This window comes from Epinephelus moara, chromosome 1 (genome assembly GCF_006386435.1).
Source record: "Epinephelus moara isolate mb chromosome 1, YSFRI_EMoa_1.0, whole genome shotgun sequence".
In the NCBI taxonomy this organism is placed as follows: domain Eukaryota; kingdom Metazoa; phylum Chordata; class Actinopteri; order Perciformes; family Serranidae; genus Epinephelus; species Epinephelus moara.
Genome location: NC_065506.1, coordinates 24,283,355 through 24,307,180, shown reverse-complemented (window position 1 = coordinate 24,307,180; position 23,826 = coordinate 24,283,355). Strand labels below are relative to the sequence as shown.

The window sequence follows — 23,826 nt, the reverse complement described above, 5'->3', positions numbered from 1 at the left end:
GTCAAACATTAACCTTTAACTTAAAAAAACCACACAAAATGACATTAAATACAAGAGGCCTTTCCTTTATGTCTGTGCTCAACTGACTCAGTGAGAGCTTTGGCACCGCATTTCAGTGTGTTGTTGTGTACATTTCTTGCCATTTAATTCATTTTTTGTTGGTTTTGCTGAAAGACAGCCAGTTAGCCACGTTAATATACCGAAAAGTAGATCCAACAACCAATTCTCCTTTCTCCGCTGATTAGCTGTTAGCCTTGGCCACGCTGCACTGTGCACCTCCAGGGTTGCAAATTTGAGAATTCTAGGATAGTGAAGGAATACTCCACCCTACACTCCCTATGATTGGCTAGTACTTGTTGCCTTTATTGGTTGGATTGGTAAGGTTTAGGCAAGAGGGGTGTCAGGGTAAGCCAATCAGAGGCAGAGTAAGGCAGAGTAAAGCAGGCCATCACTATCCTAGGATTCACAAATTTGTACCTGAGTCAGGTGGGAGGAAGCTAGCGACCCCGCTCATTCTGTTCAATTACCGCTGGTTGCTGAAAAAGCTAAAAGTGAGAACATAGTTAACAATGCTAGGGTGGTTTTACTGCTCAGAATTGAGCTGCTAACTCACTGCGGCGAGCTGAGGGGAGACCGGAAGATGGGCACAATGTCTTCACAGCAACGGTGTCGGGTCAGGATGGCATTACTAGCAGTAATCACTGCATGAGCAGTGCCGCTACCTAACCCCCCACCTGACCTAGTTGGCGCAGTAAACTGAGGAGTAGCAGAACTAACCTATAGACCAACATGCATGGCCTAACTGGTCAAAAACATCCTTAGCGATTAGCTGATTAAACGTTAATCGTTGACATCCCTAATCTCAACAAATACTGGATGCCATGAAATTGTGTATACCTTCATGGTGCCCAGAGGATATATCCGACTGACTATGGTGATCCCCTGATTTTTCCTCTGGCGCCACCGTGAGGTTGATATTTTTTGGCTTTTAGTAAAATGATCCAGGACGGATCTTAAATGGACTTTGTGGTTAGATTTCTTTTTTTAAACTGCTGTTTCCAATGTCAAGAATACGCTTACAACCTCAACTGTATTCTGCTTCCTTCTTTATGTTTATGTTTAAATAGGTTGTTGGGTCTTAATGATTTCAATATTATATAGCATATAGCCTAAAATACGCAAAATACATACAACAGTCTGAACTTCCACTGATTAACATAAACTTCAGTAGTTCAGTGGAAACAATCTACAAATAGCAACTGTGTGTAAAACAACAGTAAACATGGTGAGTCAATCTCACAGATATTAAGCAGATGAATCAAAGGCAGCAAAGAGCAAAACCTCGATCCACAAAGTAACACCACAGCTCAAAATAAACCAGTGGAAAGTCATTGTGCATTTAGTAATTAACTCTTAATTACTTAGTAGAGGAGGAGGGCCAGCGAGCTTTTAATATCCTCCAGGGTGACTTTATTCTTTACAACAGCAAAATTAAAACCACTTTACAGACTCGGTCATAGCATGGGAGATGGCAAGGAATGTTAACAGCTTTTCACCCCAGTTCAGCGAGTATTCCCCCCCTCAGGAGGGAAGCAGCAAATTGTAGCTTGATTAATTCTCCAGATCACACCCATTAACATGTTTTATGGCTTTTTAGGTGCGGCAGAGGGAGATGCTGACTTCCTTCCCTCCTTAGCAACGATGACAGGCTGATGTCATTCTCAGAGACACAAACACCTCCTGACAATGAGTGGGAGGAGAGGGGGAACATTTGATAGGAGGTTGGAGATGCAAACGCATGTTGTGATGAATCTGTTGAGGTTGAATTTAGATTCAGAGAAGGCAAAACTCTTAAAGGGACCTAGTGTGCTCATTTTCAGGTTCATACTTGTATTTTGAGTTTCTACTAGCACACCTTTACACCCTTAATGTTTAAAAAAACACTTTATTTTCATCATAGAGTCTGTGCTGGAACACCTGTGCTCCATTTTAGTGCCTGTCTCTTGAAGCCCATCTCCTGATGAAGCCTTGTCTGCTCTGATTGGTCAGTGTTTTCAGGTCACCCGTGTCTCTGCATTTCACCACCATCATTAGAACTAGGGGAATAACTGTCATGGAGTATAGCGGCACTTGCTTCTGTGAAAAATCACCAATAGACACTTCTAAACCAAAATCTTTACAACCAGATATGTTCCAATAGGTATAAGATCCAAAATCTGGGCGCAATAAATAACATCGACAACCAAGTTTACGTGTTTCCCTGACATTAGCATGTAGCTACATGTAGCAGTGTAGACTACGTAAAGAAATCTATGACGAGCTTACGTCAGCTTCTCTCAAAAGTTGAAAAAAATGTTGGAAACAGAGTATTCACAATGGTCTGAAGCTCACAGGGTTTTACTTATGTTTACTTTATTGTTTCAAACTCTGTCCATGTTTAATGCGACATAATCTGACATAACACTGTGTAAGACAGAAAATAAGGAAAGCTTTAAAAAAAAGGTAAAAAGGGAGAAACCTTAAGATAAGCCACAAAGAAGAAAATCCCTCTTTTAGGATGAACAGACATCCAATAGGTTTCAATTATACAGAGTAGACAGAAGTAGAGGTATTATAGTTACAATATAGGGACACAAAATGACAGTATTACGCAAGTTAAGTACATCCCATATAAGGCAAAAGTTAAGGCAAAACAGAGTTTCAGGCTAAATGTAAAGTATTTGGACTGAAGAATGTGGATGTGGACGTTGAGTCTGTGTTTACTGTTCTTTGTATCACTCATGAACTTAAACGCTCTTCACATTCAGGCAATTACTAGCTACCCCTCTGCTGACACCTACTTATTAAAAGTAGTACTTTGACAGACGAAACCCTTTTCTCTAAAAGCAGACATTAAGAGAGAGTGCTGGCCTGACCACAGAGTGAAAACAATTGAACATGCTATATTTAACCTCTCTCTGCTATGTCTGGAATGAAAGTGTGCAGATTCAAGAAGGGAGAGGTAATAAGCTGGAGACGTAGGAGGTAAACGTCAAATATTCTTAAGGTTGTTTCATCTGTTTTGACTCAGGCCTTGTTTAATGAGGCAAGAAGACTAAGAAAATATTCTTACTTACAGCAGTGAACTAAGGGAGTAGCTGCACAGGCAAGGAAGGCTGCTCTCATACGCACAAAGACGTCTGGGAGGTGCCTGAAACAACCCCTCTCCTTTGCTGCTGGCTGCCGAGCAGCACCGAGCAGCCAGAGGTTGAGGGTCGATATGCTCAAGTGATTGTAATAGGGGTGGAGGATCACTTCCCCTACAAAGATTTCTGTTCTGCGCCACGTTTTGAATCAGTTACTATTCATGAAAATGCTCCTTTATATTACCATCAAATGTACTTTTATGAATCTGGCAAATACTGAAGATATTACACTTTTCCTAAATGTTTTACTGAGTCCCGGATTTCTTGTAATTTGGCCAACACTGTAATTAAACACTGAGTTAGTGGCTGCTCACTAACTCTTATATTAAACCTACAGTAACACTGTAATGTTACTGAAGTATGCAGACATTGTATAAGCATACAATGCATCTTTACTAATGCCTGCAAGGGGAACATGGACATATTTGTTTAGGCAGTACTACACTACGCCGGACACATACTGTACATGAAGCACAGCAGTTCAAGTTTAGTATGCAGTTCTGAGGAAAGATAGGTGATTGCTGAGTCTAATTCCCAGGTCATCAAATAACTACGATCTTCAGTTGGTAGTCAGATCCAATCACCAACCCAGAGCAATGGCATTTGACAATGTCTTTGTAAATAATGGATGTAGTCAGCGGCTGAGGTACCTGGCCTGGAAACAGTGGTGGCTGGCTCACTTTCTAATGTTATTCCCACCTTGCTACCTACAGGAGACAACTGGCCTCTCCTTCCCACACTGTAACAGCTTGACTGTCTTTCCGTCTCCACCATCGGCGACATTGAACACAGGAACAGCACCAGCTAAACCACACCAGACAGAGCGAGCTAGCATTAACATTAAGTTAGCGTTAGTATGCCAGTTTAGTTGGCATTTCACATAGACGGTGTAAATAATGGACGTAGTCAGCAGCTGAGGTATTGGCAGGCCGACTGCTGTACCTGGTCTGGACACAGTGCTACCTACAAGAGACAACTGTAACAGCTCCCCTGTCTTTCTAGCTTCACCGTCAGCAACACTTAAAGTCATGAATGGTCATGAATAGTCCTCAGCTCTGCCTTGAACATAGTAAAGTCTAGCATTACATTAGTGTTAGTATGGCCAGTTTAATGTTACCATTGTATAATGTTAGTTACTAAAACATGGTGGACCTTAATTTTCCAACAACACAGAAACAACCTTCTGTTCAAAAGTAATGTAATATCACCCTAAATTCTTCATTACATGCTGGTTTAATAACTGTGGAGAGCATACACTCCTGTTGGCATCGTTAACACAGCACAAGTACAGGCGAGAACTCAAAGATTCCCTCACAAAGAAGAAGTGCCAAAGCAGACCAAGTATGCGTGTTACCGGTTACAAACAGAGCCAAAGTCCATTCATTTAAAACCAGTAATCCTCCAAACAAATCACAACACACAACACAATTAGATGTAGTTTATAGGTTTTATGACAAGAAATCCCATTGTCTCAGATTGTGTTACTGGAGCCCTGTGGTGGAGCTGCATAAGTGTACACACACACACACACACACACACACACACACACACACACACACACACACACACACACACACACACAAGGGACATCTGGCACAACTATGGTGGCCATAACAACACATCACCATGGAGCCACAGACTTCCTCCTAAGCACGACAACATACACACCAAGCATCTGACATCACTGATTATGATGTGTTTAGAGGCAGCTTTGATCAGATCAGATCATTTGATCAGAATTTGATATATTCACGAATACTGTAACAACTGTTATTAATGGAAATGTAAGACAAGTTTAAACGTGATTAGTTTTCCTTTCGACAAATCAAACTATAGGACCAGACCTTTTCCCAGAAGTTAAATACAAAGGAATTTCAATACCAGTCCTGATCCATAAGCCCAGGGTTTCCCTTCATGCAAATACCATTACCATATATGGCGAGTACTGAGCAGCTCTGGCGCGGGGGTACAGGAAATGGCTGGGTTTGATTCAGTATCATAAGCGGCACTTTTCCCCTCATTTCTCCCTTCTGTGCCGTCCTCCTTTTCCACACCAGCATCTGACACACAGTCCACCATGTGTTAAGGACTACATTTCTGCTCTGCTCTCTGAGGCAAATCTGGAGGGAAGCCATGAGAACAAATTCCTCTACTCTAAAATAAGAAGCAACTATAGTCGTTAATCACTCCGCACCGTAAATCACACAACTTCCACAAAAGCAAATAACTGAGGAAAATAAAGCTCACGACATGTGGTGAAGGTAAAATGAATACTTGTCGAAATTTTGTACAGGACAACGAGTCTCCTGGTTGTCATCATCAGATTAGAAAAGACATTTTTAATGAAGCAAACTGCAGGACATGCTGAAGCCTCTGAAGCTAAATCTGGCTTAAGAATCTTCTTAGTGCTACAAAGCAGACTTAAAGCTCATACACTGAACACAACTACAGGAAAATGCCCAAAGCATTTGAGTGGATGCGACTTGGACTTTGGCCTGGAGCGGACTGCTTTAGGAGAGACCCCATGTCTGATAAGCCCTTATGTATTAGATTAGCAGTGCCACCATGTACCAGCATACCTGACCTGATTTCTAAAGTCAACACTGCCTTCAAATGTCATGTTCCAAAAATGCTCCACTCTTACAGACAATTTTCAAAGATTATACAGTAGCTTTGACAATACACACATACAGTGCATGTTTTTACAGTTGTGTTGACTGTGGAAAAAAATAATAATCTATTGTCGAGAAAGTGGTGGTCAAAGAAAAGATGAGGCTCTCTTTCAGATGGCTGTGGATGTAGGGCAATGATTACCTGGCCCACAGCGGAGATTCAGTTTGACAGCTATATCCAAATTATTATCAGTAACACCAACAACTGTGTTATGAAAAAGTTGCTGGTGAAAGAGTTCAGGACAAAGACCCCAGTAATCTAATTGTGTAAACATGTGCCACAAATTAAAGCACAAATTAAGGGTAATTCCAGTCATGGCGGATGAGTCCAAAGAGTTTCCAAAAGACTCTCAGTCCTATAAATTCATTTTGTTTTTTGTTTTGTTTTGGTAACCTTAAGGAATTTTATAAATGCTCTAATTTATACCCACATTTTGTAATTTTCGTAATGGGCTTTGCAGAGTCTGAAGCATTTTTAGCATTAACAGCCAAATCTGTGGTCCAAATGTGAAACACAAAAGAGTCGCCTCTGTAATCACAGTAAAAACACTGCTCTTTAAAGGAGCAGTGTGTGAGGTTGAGGGAGATTTAGTGGCATCTAGTAGTGGGGACTGCAGATTGCAACCATGTGAAACTTTTCCCAGTTAGAATTTCCTTTAGTGTTCATTGTTTAGGAGGTTTTTACTGGGAGCCGAATTATCCACATTGTTCTCTTTCTCTCCAAATCAAACGGACTAGGTGATAAAAAACCAGTAAAAATGCTGAATAAAGCAGTTTTACGTTACAAATCAGTGTTTTTCCAATGATATTTGGCATTTCAGAGAGGGGGCGTGTGTTCACCTTTTTCCGACCCAGACGTTCAGGAGATTTTTACCAGGAGCAGAATTATCCACAGAGTCTCCTTCTTTCCAAAACAAATGGGCCAGGTGATTTAAACAGGTAAAAACACTGAATAAAGCAGTTTCACAATAAAACATCAGTGTTTTTCTGATGCTGTTTGGCATGTTGGAGATGGGTCATTGACCTAGCACCTGCTAATATGAGCTCACCTTTTTTCCCCTGATACCTTAAGATCGAGACATTCAGCTGGTTTTAACCAGGAGCCAAATTATCCATAGAGGTCTCTAACTCTCAAAACAAATGGAACTGGTGATTTAAATCGGTAAAACACTGAATAAAGCAGTTTCATGTTAAAAAATAAGTGTTTTTCCAACGCTACTCGTCGCGAAGAGGCTTCCAACTATGTTGGGCAATGTAAAAATGTGAGTTATTACATTATATTCCATTTCTGCCAATATATCCAACTAAATCCTACACACTGGACCTTTAAGTGGAGAAGTGAATGTATGGGAAATGCTGTGATGGGGAATTTGTCTGATCATTTTGACTTTTGGAGACATTTTGCCTGTATTTGATAGGACAGATATAGCGTGAAAAGGGCAGAGAGAGGGGAGAAGGTATGCAGCAAGGACACAGCCTTTGTGCATCCAATGGGGCACCCCCGATTTACAACTTTGTCATGCTTTATCTTGCTCAGCTCAGCTTTTCACATCACAAAACAGTTCTTCCTCAATGCATGTTGGAGAGCACCATGTGGCGTGACCTCTAACAAATCTGCACATGATATACTGACAGAAAAATATTTAGTCTTGATGCAGCAAGCAGGCAGAACACTTCAGGACCATACCAGAGATTTTGTGTGTTTTAGCTCATTTACTGCAAGTCATGTATTCTTTACGCTACTGACGACCATTTTCCAAAGTATACAATAAGGTTGTTTTATTAATTTCCAACCCTCAAGGCAGTCACTGCCTGCAGTTCATGTCAGTTCAGTATGGAAATCCACACACAGCTTGTGACAGATAATCCATCATAGTGAAAACGGAGTCCGATTTATTTTGTTTGACAATTTTTTGACATAATTGTCACACGGTATGTTCTGTAGCTGTGAGCAGCAACTGTGTGGAAAACCTATCCTCACTGACAGATTGAAATATTTCTGGGAAATCTCCAACCTGAGGACAACCAAGTTCACATTTCATGATGTTCACTTATTTTTCGTCTACTTGGCTTTACTTTTCCAACAAATGTAAATCTTAGAAGCCCTGTGAATACTTTTTGAAGATTACTCCCTACTTATCAGATTTCTGAGCTTCCTTGAATGCACCAACAAGGACTAATTTTCAAAACAGTCCCTGCTGGCAACCTTGGCATCACACACCCACATGGTGTTATCTGTTATAACAAAAAAAGGCACCCAAATGTCTGCGTTGATAGATTACCAATCTCAAGAAACTCTAAAACCTCTGTAAGTTCATTGTGATCTAAAAAAATATAGTATGCTTCAGAAAATGGTGTCCTAAAAAGAACTGTGTATAAATAATTCGAGGTAAACTGTTTGCAACACACAAAAACACTGGTCAAACAGTTAAGATGTGATGTTTTTGTCTAGGGCTACAACAGGACACTATTACAAACTAACAAAGAGGCTATAATATCAACCGAGACTGTCCACTCCTGAACTGTGCCAAAAGAGGTCAGGGAACAGCTCCAACACATTCACGCCAGTAATGTGTGGGTTGATTTTGACTGATTTTTTCCCCCTACTCCTCGTTGGAATCCAAAACATATCTGGTTTGATCTAAACTAAACAGAGCTTAAGGAGGTATTACTCTCTAAACAACATTTCCACCTGGTCTCTGTTGCTTGCGTTTGCACTTTGTCCAAGATCACTCACCGCGTGGAATCGGACCAGATGCAGATAAAACTGCTGACTGAGATGGCTGGCCTTTCCAGCGAAGAGGGAGAAGATAAACAATGATGAGAGGCAGAGTAGTAGAAGAGAGAGAGAGCGAGAGAGAAAGTGTGTGTCTGTGTGCCTCTGTGTGTGTGTGTGTGTGTGTGTGTGTGTGTGTGTCAGAGGAGCAATGACCAACAGTGTGAGGCAGTCTGATCCGGTCTGAACTTTCTGAGGGATGGGATGCTCATTAAGGTCAAACACACACACACACACACACACACACACACACACAGTAGGATCCTCCTGTAAAATGATGCTGAAAACTCCAGATGAGGCTGGAACTTGATTAAAGAGTAAATCCAAACTGAATTACACAGAGCAGAAAAACGTTTCTGCACAACTCTCTCTAAACTGTAAGTGCTGATAAATTTACACTGAAGTAAGGGTGTAAAAAAATATCACTACACTTAAGTATCAGGATATTATGTTTTCTGATATTGTATCAATTCTCAAAAGATTTGGGGCAGTGGTTCATTTTGTGATAGATAGCAGTGTTGCAATCCAACGACAGACAGACAGACAGACAGATAGATAGAAGCAAATCCACATGTTCTGCTACTGCAACCGACATGCAGTTACAGTTGGCTCGGCACCACACTGAGGAGGAAGAAAGAAAGCAACCTGTTGCTTCACCTGCCAACAGACTGTGGAAAAACATCTCTAAGGTCTGTTCTGAATATGTGGAGAAATGTATAGCCTGCAGCCTTAAATATGAAACTCTTAACATATATGCTCCCTCTTTTTGAACATCTTACTCTATTACATATTACTCTTGTCAGTGTCAGTCAAAGCGAAGCACAACCCAAGATACAACCCAAGATTTAGCAGACTTTGGGGAAGGGTTATCGTGTCATATAAAGCAGCTCTGACCTGGTAGTTATCGTCACGTACTAACAGGGATCTCCAATAAATAAAAAGGTTTGAAGCCAAAGCCCCTGTAAATGGAGCCTTTACAGGAAATGTGAAATATGAGTGATTTTGAGTCTTAACTTTTTGTCTGTAAGTGACAGCTGCGCACTCAGTGGATGATTATGGGGAGCAGAAACCATCTTTGCACTTCATAACTTGCACAGCGACAGTGGTCACTTGTAATTGGGACAGCGGTATAAATAATGCAGACCAACAAGCCTCGCTCTCTGTTTCCATGTCTAGATTTCTCACGCTGTTATGGATCTAAGCTGCTCGAGGTCACACACAAGGGAAGAATGAGAAGAAATATATTATTCTGCTAGGATTTGGTAACATGAGTACTGGCTGGCTGTAACGATGTTATAATGCTGTGCCTGCGGGGCAGGGCTGAGCCTCGTCCCTCCCAGAGAAAGAGGACATAACGATCAAGTGTAAACAGATACTGGACGACGTTTAACACATCTCAGACTGAGCTACACAAAGTTTCTGCTTTACAGTGGCAGTATCCGAGTAAAGTAAAACTTTGGAAACCTCTTAAATGGATGTCAACAGCAACAAGGCTGCTAATAAAAGACAGTATCAAAGACAGTGTGGTTTAGGGTGGAATTCAGCTGTAATCCTAGACAAGAGACATGTCACAAAGCACTGTATTTTCTTTTTAAAGCAGCCTCAGTAGTGGTTGAATGTAAACAAACCATCTGCAGTGGAAACTCATTCATAGCCATGCGCCACAACGGGGCTGCAGTCTCAAGTTTCAATCAACGAGATCCAAACCAGCATCTTCCCTAGTAGCGACTGAATGCATGCAAATACACGTCACACACAAACTGCAGACTCTTTCAGTTTGAAACCAAGGAGGGAGGAGAAGCCTGACGGAGTGAAACGTCGGTTTGGTAAAATGCCACCAAAAATGCCAGGGCTTTCCATGTTTCCTACAACTCATTAATCATTTTTAATGCATCCATCACTTCTTCAAAGGTAAAAAGAAAAATCAGATCTGTGACAATTAAACTGAGCAGAAAAGACAGAATCTGGGATTCAGAGAAGAACTCTTTTTTAAGATTGTTAGCAATTCACCAAAAATGGCTTTGACGCTGTCAATAGCCCAGCTTTTTATGCTTTTGATGACATAATAATGCCTCCAGCCTTTCATAATGTACCAAGGACAGATAGGCCCTCTAGTATCAGCACTAAGAAGTCACAGTGGTTGCTCACTTTATTAAACAGCTGCATGAGAAAAGCAGATTACCAAAGTCTACAAAAGGTCTCAAAGAGAGCTTCCTGCTTGCTGTCGTTTTTTTCTGTAAATCTGTTATCTCTGGATATTATTATAAAAGATACACTTGAAACAGACCTCCAGGAATATCTCTGAAAAATACACCAAATTATAGGAATTCTTTCGCTGTGTGCCAGAACTGTTTGGGTCTTTAGTACAGCCCTGAAAGGCTGACAGTGGTCAAAAGTGCCTCGTGTTCCTGTGAGAAAGGTCACCTAAGGTCAGACAACACCATCCCTGTGCTTTAACCTCGGAGTAAGACTGCATTTTCCCAACAATACGTGGTTTCAGTAAACAATTCTTGTTCTCCAGAGAATTTTTAGTTTGTTCAAAAACTATTAAATGCATCACAACACTAACTAAAAAAGCTTTGGAGTGCATATTTATAAATGTGATGTCAAATGCATTAGTGCTTTCTACTGCAGGTTCGTCGGGTGAAGGGGTGTGGTACACACATATGACAAATGGGAGTTTAATGACGCTGACTTTTTCAACTCCACCAAAAGGGAATACAGTCATAATGTAGAGAAAAGAATGACTCAGCTGTTTAACGCATGCACAGAAAATCACTGCGCTGCCTCCCGGTATGCATTGAAAGGAGCGCCAGAAAGCACCGGTTGATGATGCATACTGTAATTCTCCTAATTAAAGAGCAGTGCTGTAAGTGTTAAACAAAAATACACAATGCACTTACAGATGTGTTCATCCTGAGTATCTAAAGAAGAAGGCAAGGAATGTCTTTAAATAAATTAAAGTTTGACTTCAGTTTGAGCTCAGTAATTTATCTATTTTTATCTAACCTTTATTCAACCAGAAAAAAACTCTTTTTCAAGAGTGTCCTGGCCCTGACAAGCAGCAACATAAGTTACAGACAGAAAACATACAACAAAAATACTGAATAAAAAAGCCCTAAAACAAGCAATATAAAACATAAAATAAGATTACTACAAAGAAAAGCCAAAAAGTATGTTAATATATACTAGAAATTAACCATAAAAACACAATAGAAGGCAACTACACATGATTACAAAGACAGCTATAACACATTGTTACATTAGCATATAGAAGATTGTGTGGAAAAATCCTGCAACAGTGCTTTGAAACAGCCGAGAGGAACCAATGAGTGCAACTTTAAGTCCTTCTGCAAAAGATTCCACACATAAGGAGCTGAATACGCAAATGCTTGCTTGCCTAACTCTATACGTACCCTCGGTACAGACAATAAAAACATGTTTTGTGAACGCTTATCTGTCTTTAATGAACAATAACAAACTTTCTGAGAGCAGGAATGGAAAAGCTGGATTCCAGTCAGAAGTAAATGGTGATAAGAAAAGTGTGAAAGGACATCCACGACACAAGAGTTCATTAGTCACAACAGCAATTGAAAATGAGTGACAGACACAGACACATGGTGCAAAATAGGAATATTAGCTGCTAACATACATTTACTGTTATTAGAGACATTATTTCTCATTGTGACATTTTCTAAAATAAAATAATTTAAGTCCAGCTAAACCATTTATTACAAATCTTAAAGCCCTTGCTCATTGCTCTTGATGCGCTCAGGTCTGCCTTGTCCACCTGGTCCTTGACTGCTTCCTTCTTACCTACAGATCTACATCCTACAAAAAATATGGGCAGTTACTGTCTGCGCTTCCAAGACTAACTGTCCCATACGTCCATACTTAGCTGGAGGAAAAGGGTGTTAAAGTATGCTGCCCCCTCGGCATGGAATCAGCTGCAAAGTTATCTAAATCTTTGGGAGCTGAACTCATTGGATTAATTTGTTCACTGTTTTCATTTTAAATTGTTACATGTTTGTTTTATGCCTGCAACCATGCTACCTGTGCTGCTGCCTGTCTTGGCCAGGACACCCTGGAATAAAAGATTTTTAATGTCAATGAGTCTTTTACTACTAGTTAAATTCATGTAAATAAACTCACATAAACCACTATTTGTTTGTGGTAGTGTTCAACATATTCTGCAGGGGTGACTCTATCCTGCTGTTCATCACAGTTTTTGAGAAAAATAATTTGAAAAGAACTTTCTGCGATTATACCACAATGTACTTGTGACAGACAGTTTTTTCAGATTTTGGCCATGAGCAGCCCATGTCAATCAGATCATCAGAAAACAGAGCTGGCGAATGTCCTCTTGAGGGCATGTGATATGGTACATATTGTACATGATGCATTTAGCTATATTAATGTTATTGTGACCCTAGCTGCTGTAAGTAACCAGAGTATTATATTAAGCTGACCTACTGCAGTATAGTATGTATAGCACTCTGTAAAACCCATGTATATGGATGAAAATAACCTCGAGTTGAGGATGATACTATTCTGACACTCCCGTCACTGTATGATTCCTCTGTGAGAAATGCACTGACTCAGCCCCGCCATGGGGCATGTGCCAGAAAAAAGACAACTAATTCAAACCAGCTAATTTTGACTTTGTTTCCAGTCAGTTGCTTCATGTCTTTCTAGAAAAACACAACAGCTGACAAGCCTATAAAAAACTTTGACTCAGTTCTTGTTCTGTCTGCCATGTTTTTTTCCCACATGGTCTGGTGCTGAAAATACACATGTAGGCCTACAACTTTTGTGGATATCACTGCAGGATGTTCATTTGAACCCCTTCCAACAGGCCTTGGATTAAAAAGGCCCCTTTTGAGTCAGAACAGCGTGTCTATGAGGAAGTAAGGTTACAAGAATAGCTATCTACAGGCCAAACTGACTACATCTGACAACATAAAGACAAATAAGGTTTCCACTGGACAGATAAAGAGGGCCGCCACTGACTCAGAGGCCGTACACTGGCTGGCATGTGACGATGGGAACCTATCAAAGCAGATAACTGTAGCACGGCTGCAAGAGTCTGACCTTGTTCCCAGTCCCCAATGAGGGAAGTCATACATGCAAATAGGCAGCTATGACAGGACACTACTCGGTTCATGATCTAAGAACATGGAAAACAAACTAAACAAGCAATACAGGGTGATACATGGAGCAGCACTTACAGGATTATGTTGACACAGACAAGAGCATTTATAACAAAGTTAATTTATTCTTTACTTTATTACTTCTTTAAGGAAAAAGAGAAGTGGTCTGTTGAGGCACCGAGTTGGAAATAATGATCTAATAACAGCTGAGAAAGACAATTTGATTTAACGCCCTACAGCACTTTCAGCACAGACGCTAAGATGCAAAAGATAATTCATCAACTCTTATCAAACAATTCCACCTGCTGGAATGCAGACTCCACTCAGACTAGGATGATGGGCATGTTCACCTGCTCAACAGTGAGTATACACAAACCCAGAACAGCTGCAGATACAGTTGTGCTTAATGAGACCCATAATTTCAATTTAAAGATGAACAAATTAAAAACAGAACAGAATTAAACCCCTGCGTTAGAGGTTTATGTGAGGCTGGACTTAGGCACAGTGGTACACTGAGCTCAGCATGCCAGCATGCTAACATGCTTTCCATAACAATACTATCTTGCAAATTTTGTGATGGTCCATCGAATAGTTGTTAAGACAACCACAAATGTCAACTTGTCAGGGGATCAACAGTCATGAGAATTCACCCTTTGGTCACCATGAATACCACATTTGGAGCAACTAGCGCTCGGTATTGTTTAAAAAAGATATGATACCATTACAAACACCAGTGCCCTCAAAGTGATACTAATACCAATAGAGGTTTGATACCTTTTGTTCTACTTCATTCAATACCCATCATGTGAATGGAAACACTCAGTTGCATAAAATACCACCAGACACCACAGGCATGTAGTATAGATATACTATTTACTGTCTGGTGGCATGCTGACCTGCCAATGAATACACTGGCTCAACTTCACCACTACCACAGACTATATGGGTTATAGTTGCTGTGGTAGTGGGTGTATCACATGTCATATTGAATCGAAGAACGCTGTGGTGATCTGTTGCAAGCAAAACCATACAAATACTGTTTTTCCCAGAGCTGGATACAAAAAGAATCGAATGCAAGAGAAGAAGTTTCGATGCTTCTTGGTACGATGTTATTTTGGTTGATACCATAACAGGTATCGAGCATCAATACCCAGTCCTAGGAGTCTCCAACCAACCCTGCCATTCATATAGCCATGCTGCTAGCATGGCTAAAAATCTGATTAGCGTTGTCACACTTCAGCTGATGTGTCATTAAACCCCATGATAACTCCTCAAAATATTACAGCCGTGTAATTATTGGCCAAGTCCAGTTAATTTTGACAAAATGCATCCCACAGCGACCTTTGCGAATGACCTTTGGTGAATTAGCTGAAGTAAATGCATCCTGTCCACATTATTCACGGTGAAAACATGAGACGGTTCCACAAGTCGTCCTTGCTGGTAGTCTTTTTAATAATAAGATTGAGATATGCATACAAACAGAGCCACACTGTGCAGCTACTCTGTACTCTTGGCTATGTGGTAGCACACACACTGCTCAAGGGACACGGTAAACAAACTGAGTCACAACGAGAGTGGATGCCCCTCACCTCACCACTTCCAGGGATCAATATCATGTTTCACAGTTGACAAGAATACGAGAGGCCTTTGTGTCACGTCTGGGCAACTTACTGATGAAACATGAATATGAAAATGCTTTCACTGTAAGTGACAACACCCACCAAGTATTTGGTTCCTGTGGAAATAATGCTTTGTCGTCCTTTAAGTTTAACTCATTTTGAATAAAACAAAATGAAACAAAAAAACCCTTGACTTCTGACTCTGATATTTCATCTGGCATAGCTAACAGCTACTTTACAATAATAAACAAATAAGGAAGAAATGACTCCAGCTTTTGTTGTAAGTAATCCAGCTTCTTGCTTCATGTGTACAGAGGAACTGTTCAGGAGTATGCAGCTCTTTAATACTCAATTAAAGATTGTAAAATGTTCCACAGTAGAAGGAAAGATACATGACTCCATGCCTGAGTTATTTTATGTAAAATATGTTGGCCATTTAGGAAGATGAGGTGAGTGATGGAGTAAATCATTGTTAGAGTGTGGCATTCATCTCTACAGTATAAGACTTTAAAGGTTTTTGATGTTGCATGAATATTTTTCATCACTGGATGTGCTCATGTGCAACATAATCTAAAGCAGGAAAAAACAGTCCCACATCTGCTCGCAATAAATTCAAAGATTAAATAATAACAAAAATGGAAATGTTGCATTTCCACTGAAAATGGAAAAAAAACAAGAGTTGCGAAGATATAAAACCCAGATAGGACTCGAGTGTAGACTCACACAAAATGAAAAGCTCACAAACTTGATGCTAGCTGACAACTTGAATTTACAATGTGCAATTTATATGCGCCTCTCATCCAGAATGATTTACAACAAGTGCAACAGTAGAACAAGTCAACACTCATGAGGTCCGTCATCACAAACAGCGGAGCATTGAAAACATAGCTGCAGCTCTGTAACGAAGGCGTATGGAACTGATCGAGAGGAGTGTGAGTGTACTGAACCACAGCGACAAGCCTAACGAGTTCCCCAGGTCCGCAGAATGGATGTTCGTCCTGTTTTCGGAGAGAGGGCTTGAATTCCTGAGCAAATCTCTACAGCAGTGATTGGTCTGAAAGTGGAGCGCCAGCTTTGAAATGAAGGGAGATGGGGGTTACTCAGTACGCACCTCCCTGTTGGAGAAACTAATGCAAACCATCTGCTGTCATGCCGACTTGCTATTCAGCATCTGGCAGAGAAGGAACCAGTGAGCGATGCTGCTGTCTGCTACTCCAGACAGTTAGGATGACAATCTGACTGCTTTCTCTTTTCTACTCCCTACAAGAGCTGACACCCTCCTTAATCTCTGTAAAAATCTGTAAAGACAAAAACAAGAGAGGCTTTAATTTATTGTGAACAACTCTTAAAAGCCAGTCTTGAAACTTTTTTTTAAGTTTAGATGTTAAAGGAACAGTTCACCCCAAAAGCAAAAGTACATTTATGTCCTCTTGACTATAGTGCTATTTATCAGTCTGTAGATTGTTTTGGTGTGAGTTGCTGAGTGTTAGAGATGTCTACCTTCTCTCTAATATAATGGAGCTAGATGGCACTCAGTCTGTAGTGCTCAAAGCACCAAAAAATACATTTGAAAAACTCAACAGCAGTATCTCCTTACAGAAATCACAACCCTGTTACTCAAGATAATCCACAGACCTTGTTGTAAACAGTTTCATGTAGGAACTACTTTCTTTTTACTGGACTACACCCGTCATCCACACCACCATGCAGAAGGAAGTGAGCATCTATCATGGACGAGAGGCTCATGCTTGTGACAGCATAAGATGTAAACATTAATGGGGTCCTCCTCTGCTTAGCTGTAACGTTAGCTCGCTCAGTGGTGTTAGGTGAGCTTCCTCCTTTGTGGGGATACAGTTGGCGGCTGTAGTTTGGTAGAAAGAAAGTAGTTCCTACATGAAACTGCTCACAACAAGGTCTGTGGATTGTCTTGAGTAACCAGGTCATGACTTCTAGACAGAGACATTGCTGTTGAGTTTTTCTAATGTACTTTTTTGGTGCTTTGAGCACCACAAGCTGAGTGCCATCTAGTTCCATTATATTAGAAAGCAAGCGGACATCTTTATGGCCGATATCTCCAACGCTCGGCAACTCACACCAACACAACCAAGACTGATAAATACTACTGCAGGTAAGATGAAAATATATTTTTTTGATTTGGAGTGAACTGTCCCTTTAAGTTTTACCATTATATTCCTAACTCTGTCATAGCTGGAGAGTTTTTCAAGTTAACTCACAAGATGAAAACAGCTCCTGTTCATTCTCTCTCTAAAAATTAAGGCATACTTCCAACTTTAAGAGTGTGTAAGAATGAAAGCATGAATGTAGCAGGAATATATCACATCCACACTCAAGTGAAATCTCTCTATCATGCTGGCTGCATATTATGTAACCTTGGTCCTTTGGGTTTGTCTCTGGGCAACCCGACCTACAGGTTCAATGCAACACTTAGGCCAGCAGAATGCTAACAGGTTTCAGTCCTACCTGTTTCAAGCAGACATTGTTTGTATGTGAACAAAGCAACAGGTTTGAGGCTGGCATGATCCCTGAGCACACTGTACAGGGACAAAAGGCTCATAACTTTAAGGATGTTCATTTATTCTGTTTATATAAAGGCTTGTATTTCTTCATATTCCTTAACTTCTATGCTGTGCTCTTGAAGGAAATTACATCACCTTCACATAAAGGTGACGTCTCCAATAACAAAGAAGCAGCCGTGTCACCAAAGACACACACAAATGTGCTAAAAAGCTGCATCCCAGCTGTATTATTATGCTCAACAACCAAAGTGGGAATTCTGCTACAGAAGTCTGTGGCTTGAGGAATTGTTGCCAAAACACAACGACAAGGCCACACGACCTCCTCCTCCTCCATAACTTAGCTCTAGGCGTGTCTGCTGCAGGGATGGCATTCAGTAACCAGGAAAAACCTGTCTCCATGTAATGCACTCATGTACACACACACACACACACACACACACACTCCACCTGACACATGCTGCCTGGCTGCCTCATCTTCCAAGACTAACCAGTTTTAAAGCAAGGGCTGCACCTGATGCATCTATGTGATGTCTTTAGGTGACATTACATCTCTGTGGGTGTCACTCAGACAAGTCAGGGTCAGTGCTGTCCAATTACTTTAAATCTAGACCATAGAAAGTCTATGATTGTGTGAGGGACTATCAGAATGAAGACTGGGAAGGATGAGAGAGTGAGACAGACTGATTATAGATTGATGATCAATATGGGCAGTATAATGCCAAAAAGTGGACCTGAAGTAATAAAAGAAGTACCAACTAATATCACCAAGAAGGCAGCTTTTATCACAATAACACAACAATGAAGCAATTTGTCATTAAAGTCACAGAAACTGGAGTTTTAAATTTAAATTAATGGAAAAAGTGTGAAGATAATAATAACAGAGCTGATACTATTAATATTTGGGAATTATAAAATTTAAAATATATTGATTATACATGTGTTTCTTTACAGCTATAGACCATTAAGGAAGCATCAGTGCTAAATGTGTTAAATATTTAGGCTATAATGACTGTAATAATTAAACTGTGTCATAATATCTCAGCCAGTGTAAATACCACTCACCATCCTCTGCCTTCAACACAACACGCAGTCTTCCCTGTCGTATTCCCCGCGATCCCGTCTCTGTGCGAACCTCAGTTAAGTTCACACTGTTTAAAAAAAAACACTTTTTAAAAACCTAAAAAACAGAGGAATAATCCAAGTTTCTAGAAGATACTCCCGATAAAGTCCAGAGAGCGTGGCTACATGGATCCTCAGCGGTGTCCTCCGTCCATTGTGGAGACAGACCTGAGTCCTACACTGACAGCAGCAGAGTGGTGTTCAAACACACAGCTACAGGCTGATTTACAGGGAGAAGAAGTGCCCTGAGAAGTCGGCTCTAAAACATAACACAGGAAACGGAGCCAGAAGGTCCAATCAAAGGGCGCTGCACGCGGAATACACTTAAATATTCATTAGGTACTTGAGACAACAACTGGGCATGCGCAACTTTGGGACTTCCTAACAATAGGCTCAAATACAGTCCAAACTCTTTCACCTACAGCCTGTGCTGTCAGCTCCTGTACATCCTGAAGTGCATTACTGTAGTTACACTGTAAAAACCAAACAGTAAAACACATTTCCTGTAATAGGTTTTTACTGTTTTACATGCCTTTCTCTCTTGTTTGTGCATAGCAACCATGCATTAGATTCTTTATACCAACATTTATCAAAACTTAATGCACATTTCTCTTTTTATGTTCTGTGAAATTCAACTTCAGTGTTACTACTACCTATTATTATTAATAATAATAATGATAATAATAATAATACATTGGATTTTCAGGTTACTCAAAGACGCTTAACAGAGAGCAACAACAGCAATCAAACAAGAAGATGGGGACAATGCAATTTAACACAGTTCCAATACCCTCCTGAGACCCTGCATCCTCATAGAGGACATCACATTTTGGGTTTACATGACCTTATTCTACCTAACTTAAACCTGTTGTCCTCGATCGTGGACACTTCTTGTCCCATCTGGTGGTAGTGAGAGCACAATACACTAATCCATGTGAAAACAAGATGGCAGCCTTGTCCAAAAGCGGACAAGGTCCAAAACCTGATCAAATTTTGTGGTTGAAACTTGTTTATTTATGATTAATAATTATTGTAGTTTAATATGGCAACAAATTTGACCAATTTTAGCAACAGTAACAAGATAAGATGCTGTTAATTAGGAAGTACTGGTTTGAAGACATTAGGGCTTTATTATCATCTCGTTTGAGGACATTAGGACTTAATTATCATTGGCAATGTTTAGTTTTTTATACTTATCAGGTCCTACTGATCCCAAATGCAAAATTAAAAAAAGCATACCAAACAAAAGTTCTGGTCTCAGGAGGGCACAGGGAACAATACTGATGTGTTACACAGAGGGTTTATAGCAATTGCTAATTTTCAACTCTTGTCCCTAGTTGGGTTTTTAAATGTAGACCTAATATGTTATTAAAAATATGCAGTCTTAAACATCATAAAACCACAATACATATACATATTTCTTATGTGTACTCTAATAATATTGTTGTTTTATGCTGCTAAAGTACATATTGTTGTTAAATTTTCACACTTACAGCCTCAACACAATGACGATATATATATATTTTATTTTAATATTTCAATTCTTATATCTTGAGTACTAGTTTTACGAGTACTAGTTAATGTTATTTTAATGCACGTCATTTCTACTTTATTTTATTTATTGCTTTATATTTACACACTTTTATTTCATAATCTTATTCTTACTTACTTAAATTCTCTAATCTATACATCGGAGCAACTGTAACAAATCATGATTTCTCCTCGGGAATCAATGAAGTATTTCTGATTCTGATTCTGAATACACTGTGAACATGGAAGGCACAATTAAATGCATATACCACAAATCCACATACTGCAATACACATACCACAGTACATACACCACGATACATACATCACAACATATCCCACAATACATCTACTACAATAGATATGCCACTTTACACATACCACAATACATATACTTAAGTACACGTACCACAAATACACCAATACACAAATAATTCCATGTTCTGTGCAGTATCACAGTTGATGTAAAAAGAACAGTGTTAGAGATATTTTCCTTTTTACATGTTGAATGGGGAAAAAATCACACACACACACACACACACACACACACACGGGGGATCCCAGGGTCTCAGTAAACCTGATATATATCCATTTCACATCCTTTGATTTATAACAGTGTTTATCTTTTATCTGGCTTTAACTGATGTATTAATAAATTACTTTAAAAGGTAATCCCCAAATTCTGTGCAGTAATTCAGTACCGCTCCCTCCTCAGACAAATAAAAATGCAACTCAAAGCCTTTCTCAAAGGAAACCTCTTTTGAAGTGCATGGGTGGCACTGGTATCCACTTCTCACAACCAGTCTCCAGCCAGACTGAGGCTCGCCTAGAAATGATGATGGGCGGTGAGGCGACTCTGGGTGTAACCTGTCTAACAGGCTGCCTCTGTGTGCAGTACACACAGTAGTGTGTGTGTGTGTGTGTGTGTGTGTGTGTGTGTGTGTGTGTGTGTGTGTGTGTGTGCTGTAATCATATGTAAGTCTCATTTTAAATCTACTTTTTTATCTAAGATAAATATTTAAAATAATGTGAATCTGGGGACTCACTTGTATTAAATATTACAGCACAGTATTAGTCATATGAATCTGAATAAAAACAGTGTTTCCACTTGTAATGACAGACAGTAACAGATGTGGCAAGTAATTCGAGCAAACAAAGACAGCTGTTATCATGTATGAATAACAGATAAATAAGTTATGATTCATAGAGAGTTGGTGATGCTGCTTGTGCAGTGTTTTGTCACCACCAAGTGGACATTGCAGGATACAACTCCAGCATACAAAGATCATTTTAAATGTAAACTTTATCTTAGGAAGTATCTTTAACATTTGTTTTTGAGTAAAATGCATTTCAAATTGAGCTGATATGCATCAGCAGTCGATTTGAATTGCAAAAGCTGGCTTTGAGTGTGGCTGAACGGACAGAAGCAGTGTGTGTGAGGCAGCAGTGACGATCCCAGTAATTTTCTAGTCTGTTGCACCTGTGCAATGCTAACTTCATATCCTTTGAGAACTGTCTGCAGCAGACATTTTGACTTATCATAGGAGGAAAAGCACAGGTGTTACTGATAACATTACCAATGGCTCTGTTGCATTCAAGTGTTCCACTGATAGTGACAGTGAGCCAGCATGCACAATACAGGGAACCTGAAATAAAGGAAACTAAATTGAATTCAGCCATCATTCCCTTAATTACTGTATGTCCTTTTTCTACGAGTCAGAATGTCTCCAATGAAAAAGGCTTGTCCCATTACCCATCTGTCCTCCAATCACTCTCCTCTGTTTATCACCTGTCCCTGCCTGCACACCTGTTCCTCTTTACATCATCAAGGCCCAGTATAAATGCCAGCCACGTTCTCCTGTGCCAGACCATCAAATTGTGGGAGCCTGCCATTAAACCTGACAGACAATTAAGACTATTTTACATCTGCCTGCCACTGTCTCCTGTGACTGCTCTCTGAGTGTGTTACCTTACTGTGGTGCTAAATACAGCATAAAGGGGAGAAAAAATAAATGCAGGAAAGTTGTTAGCTATAATCAGTTTCCTATACAGTATGTTTGAGGTCTTGCATTTTACTTGGTAAGTTTAATTTGACATGAGAGTTTGCACTATGTGAGAATAAACTTGATACTAACTGAATATAGTGGGACATACACTTCTACACTTTGTCAGTATACAGCCAAAATGCTCTATGAATCTGTAGTGCCACCTAGTGCATAGAATAGACAACTAAAGTAAATGTATTCCTGCTGGAAGTTCAACCTAAAACATCCTGTTTTGAATTAGGAGCTGATATTTTTTGCCTAAGCATCAGCATAAAGTGAACACAGTTCTTATAATTTTGTTCGTCCCCTTATCCATAACTCACTACACATAATTTATGAGTCATAATTACAGTTCATGCATCTGCCATACATTGCATATGTATAGGTTATTTTGTTTACATTTTTCTGAAACTCATTCATGGTTATTGTGTTACATTGTTTCACTGATTTATTTATCTAAAATGTACTGATATAATTAATATGATATTAAAGTGTTTCTTTTGCAATATTTCCTTATTTTGTTGTTTGTTTTATCCTAAGGTATTCTGTTTTTTTGTATATATTATTGTTAGTTAGCAAGGCACAAACGAATTTGAGTCCAAATTGTACTTTGTATATTTGTGTATGTGACAAATAAACATGACTTGATTTGTTTTAAAATATGTGTTAGGTTTGAAGTTGGATTTAAATTTGGCATTTTGAAAAACAAATTTCCTTAAACTAATAATCAGAAGTAGCCTACTAACGTTATTAGAAATTGATAGATAGGTAGATATGCGTACACACAGCCTATAGTTTTCATAATATAAGTGTTGTTGCTTTTTCTTAAACTTTTCTTCATGTGACCTTCGATTGAAAATGCTCTGTTGGCCCTGCGCCTGCGTGTAGCCATGTTATCAAATGTAGTTTTATCTGGTCAGTGTGTCAAATTAAATAATTATAATGTTATGAAAGCGGTTTTGTTGTTCCCACAGTTTGTGTTTTGAAAAATAAAGTTTCTGTAAAAGTAAAAAAAAAACAAAAAAACTGACCGACGGTGGCCGACCCGTCTCACGCCCATAGCCTCTAATTCTGTCATCTCATGGGAGTTGTAGTCCATGGGTGGCGTACTTGATGAATGCTAACAAGATAATCGCTGTTTTATATTTCAAATGACAAGATTATCAACATTTATCATAACGTACAGTATTATAA

General features: G+C 39.6%; 1 protein-coding gene across 2 annotated transcripts in view; it reads right to left on the bottom strand.

Annotated features, from left to right (window-relative positions):
- myo1ea (myosin IEa) overlaps positions 1 to 19,281 on the bottom strand; it is a 72,416-nt gene extending 53,135 nt beyond the window's left edge. For both annotated transcript variants that reach the window (XM_050054772.1, XM_050054781.1), the window contains exon 1: positions 19,002 to 19,281. In XM_050054772.1, the coding sequence (XP_049910729.1) occupies positions 19,002 to 19,004 (3 nt within the window). In that variant the 5' untranslated portion in view covers positions 19,005 to 19,281. The remainder of the gene's footprint in view (positions 1 to 19,001) is intronic.
- Positions 19,282 to 23,826: the final 4,545 nt, after the last annotated feature.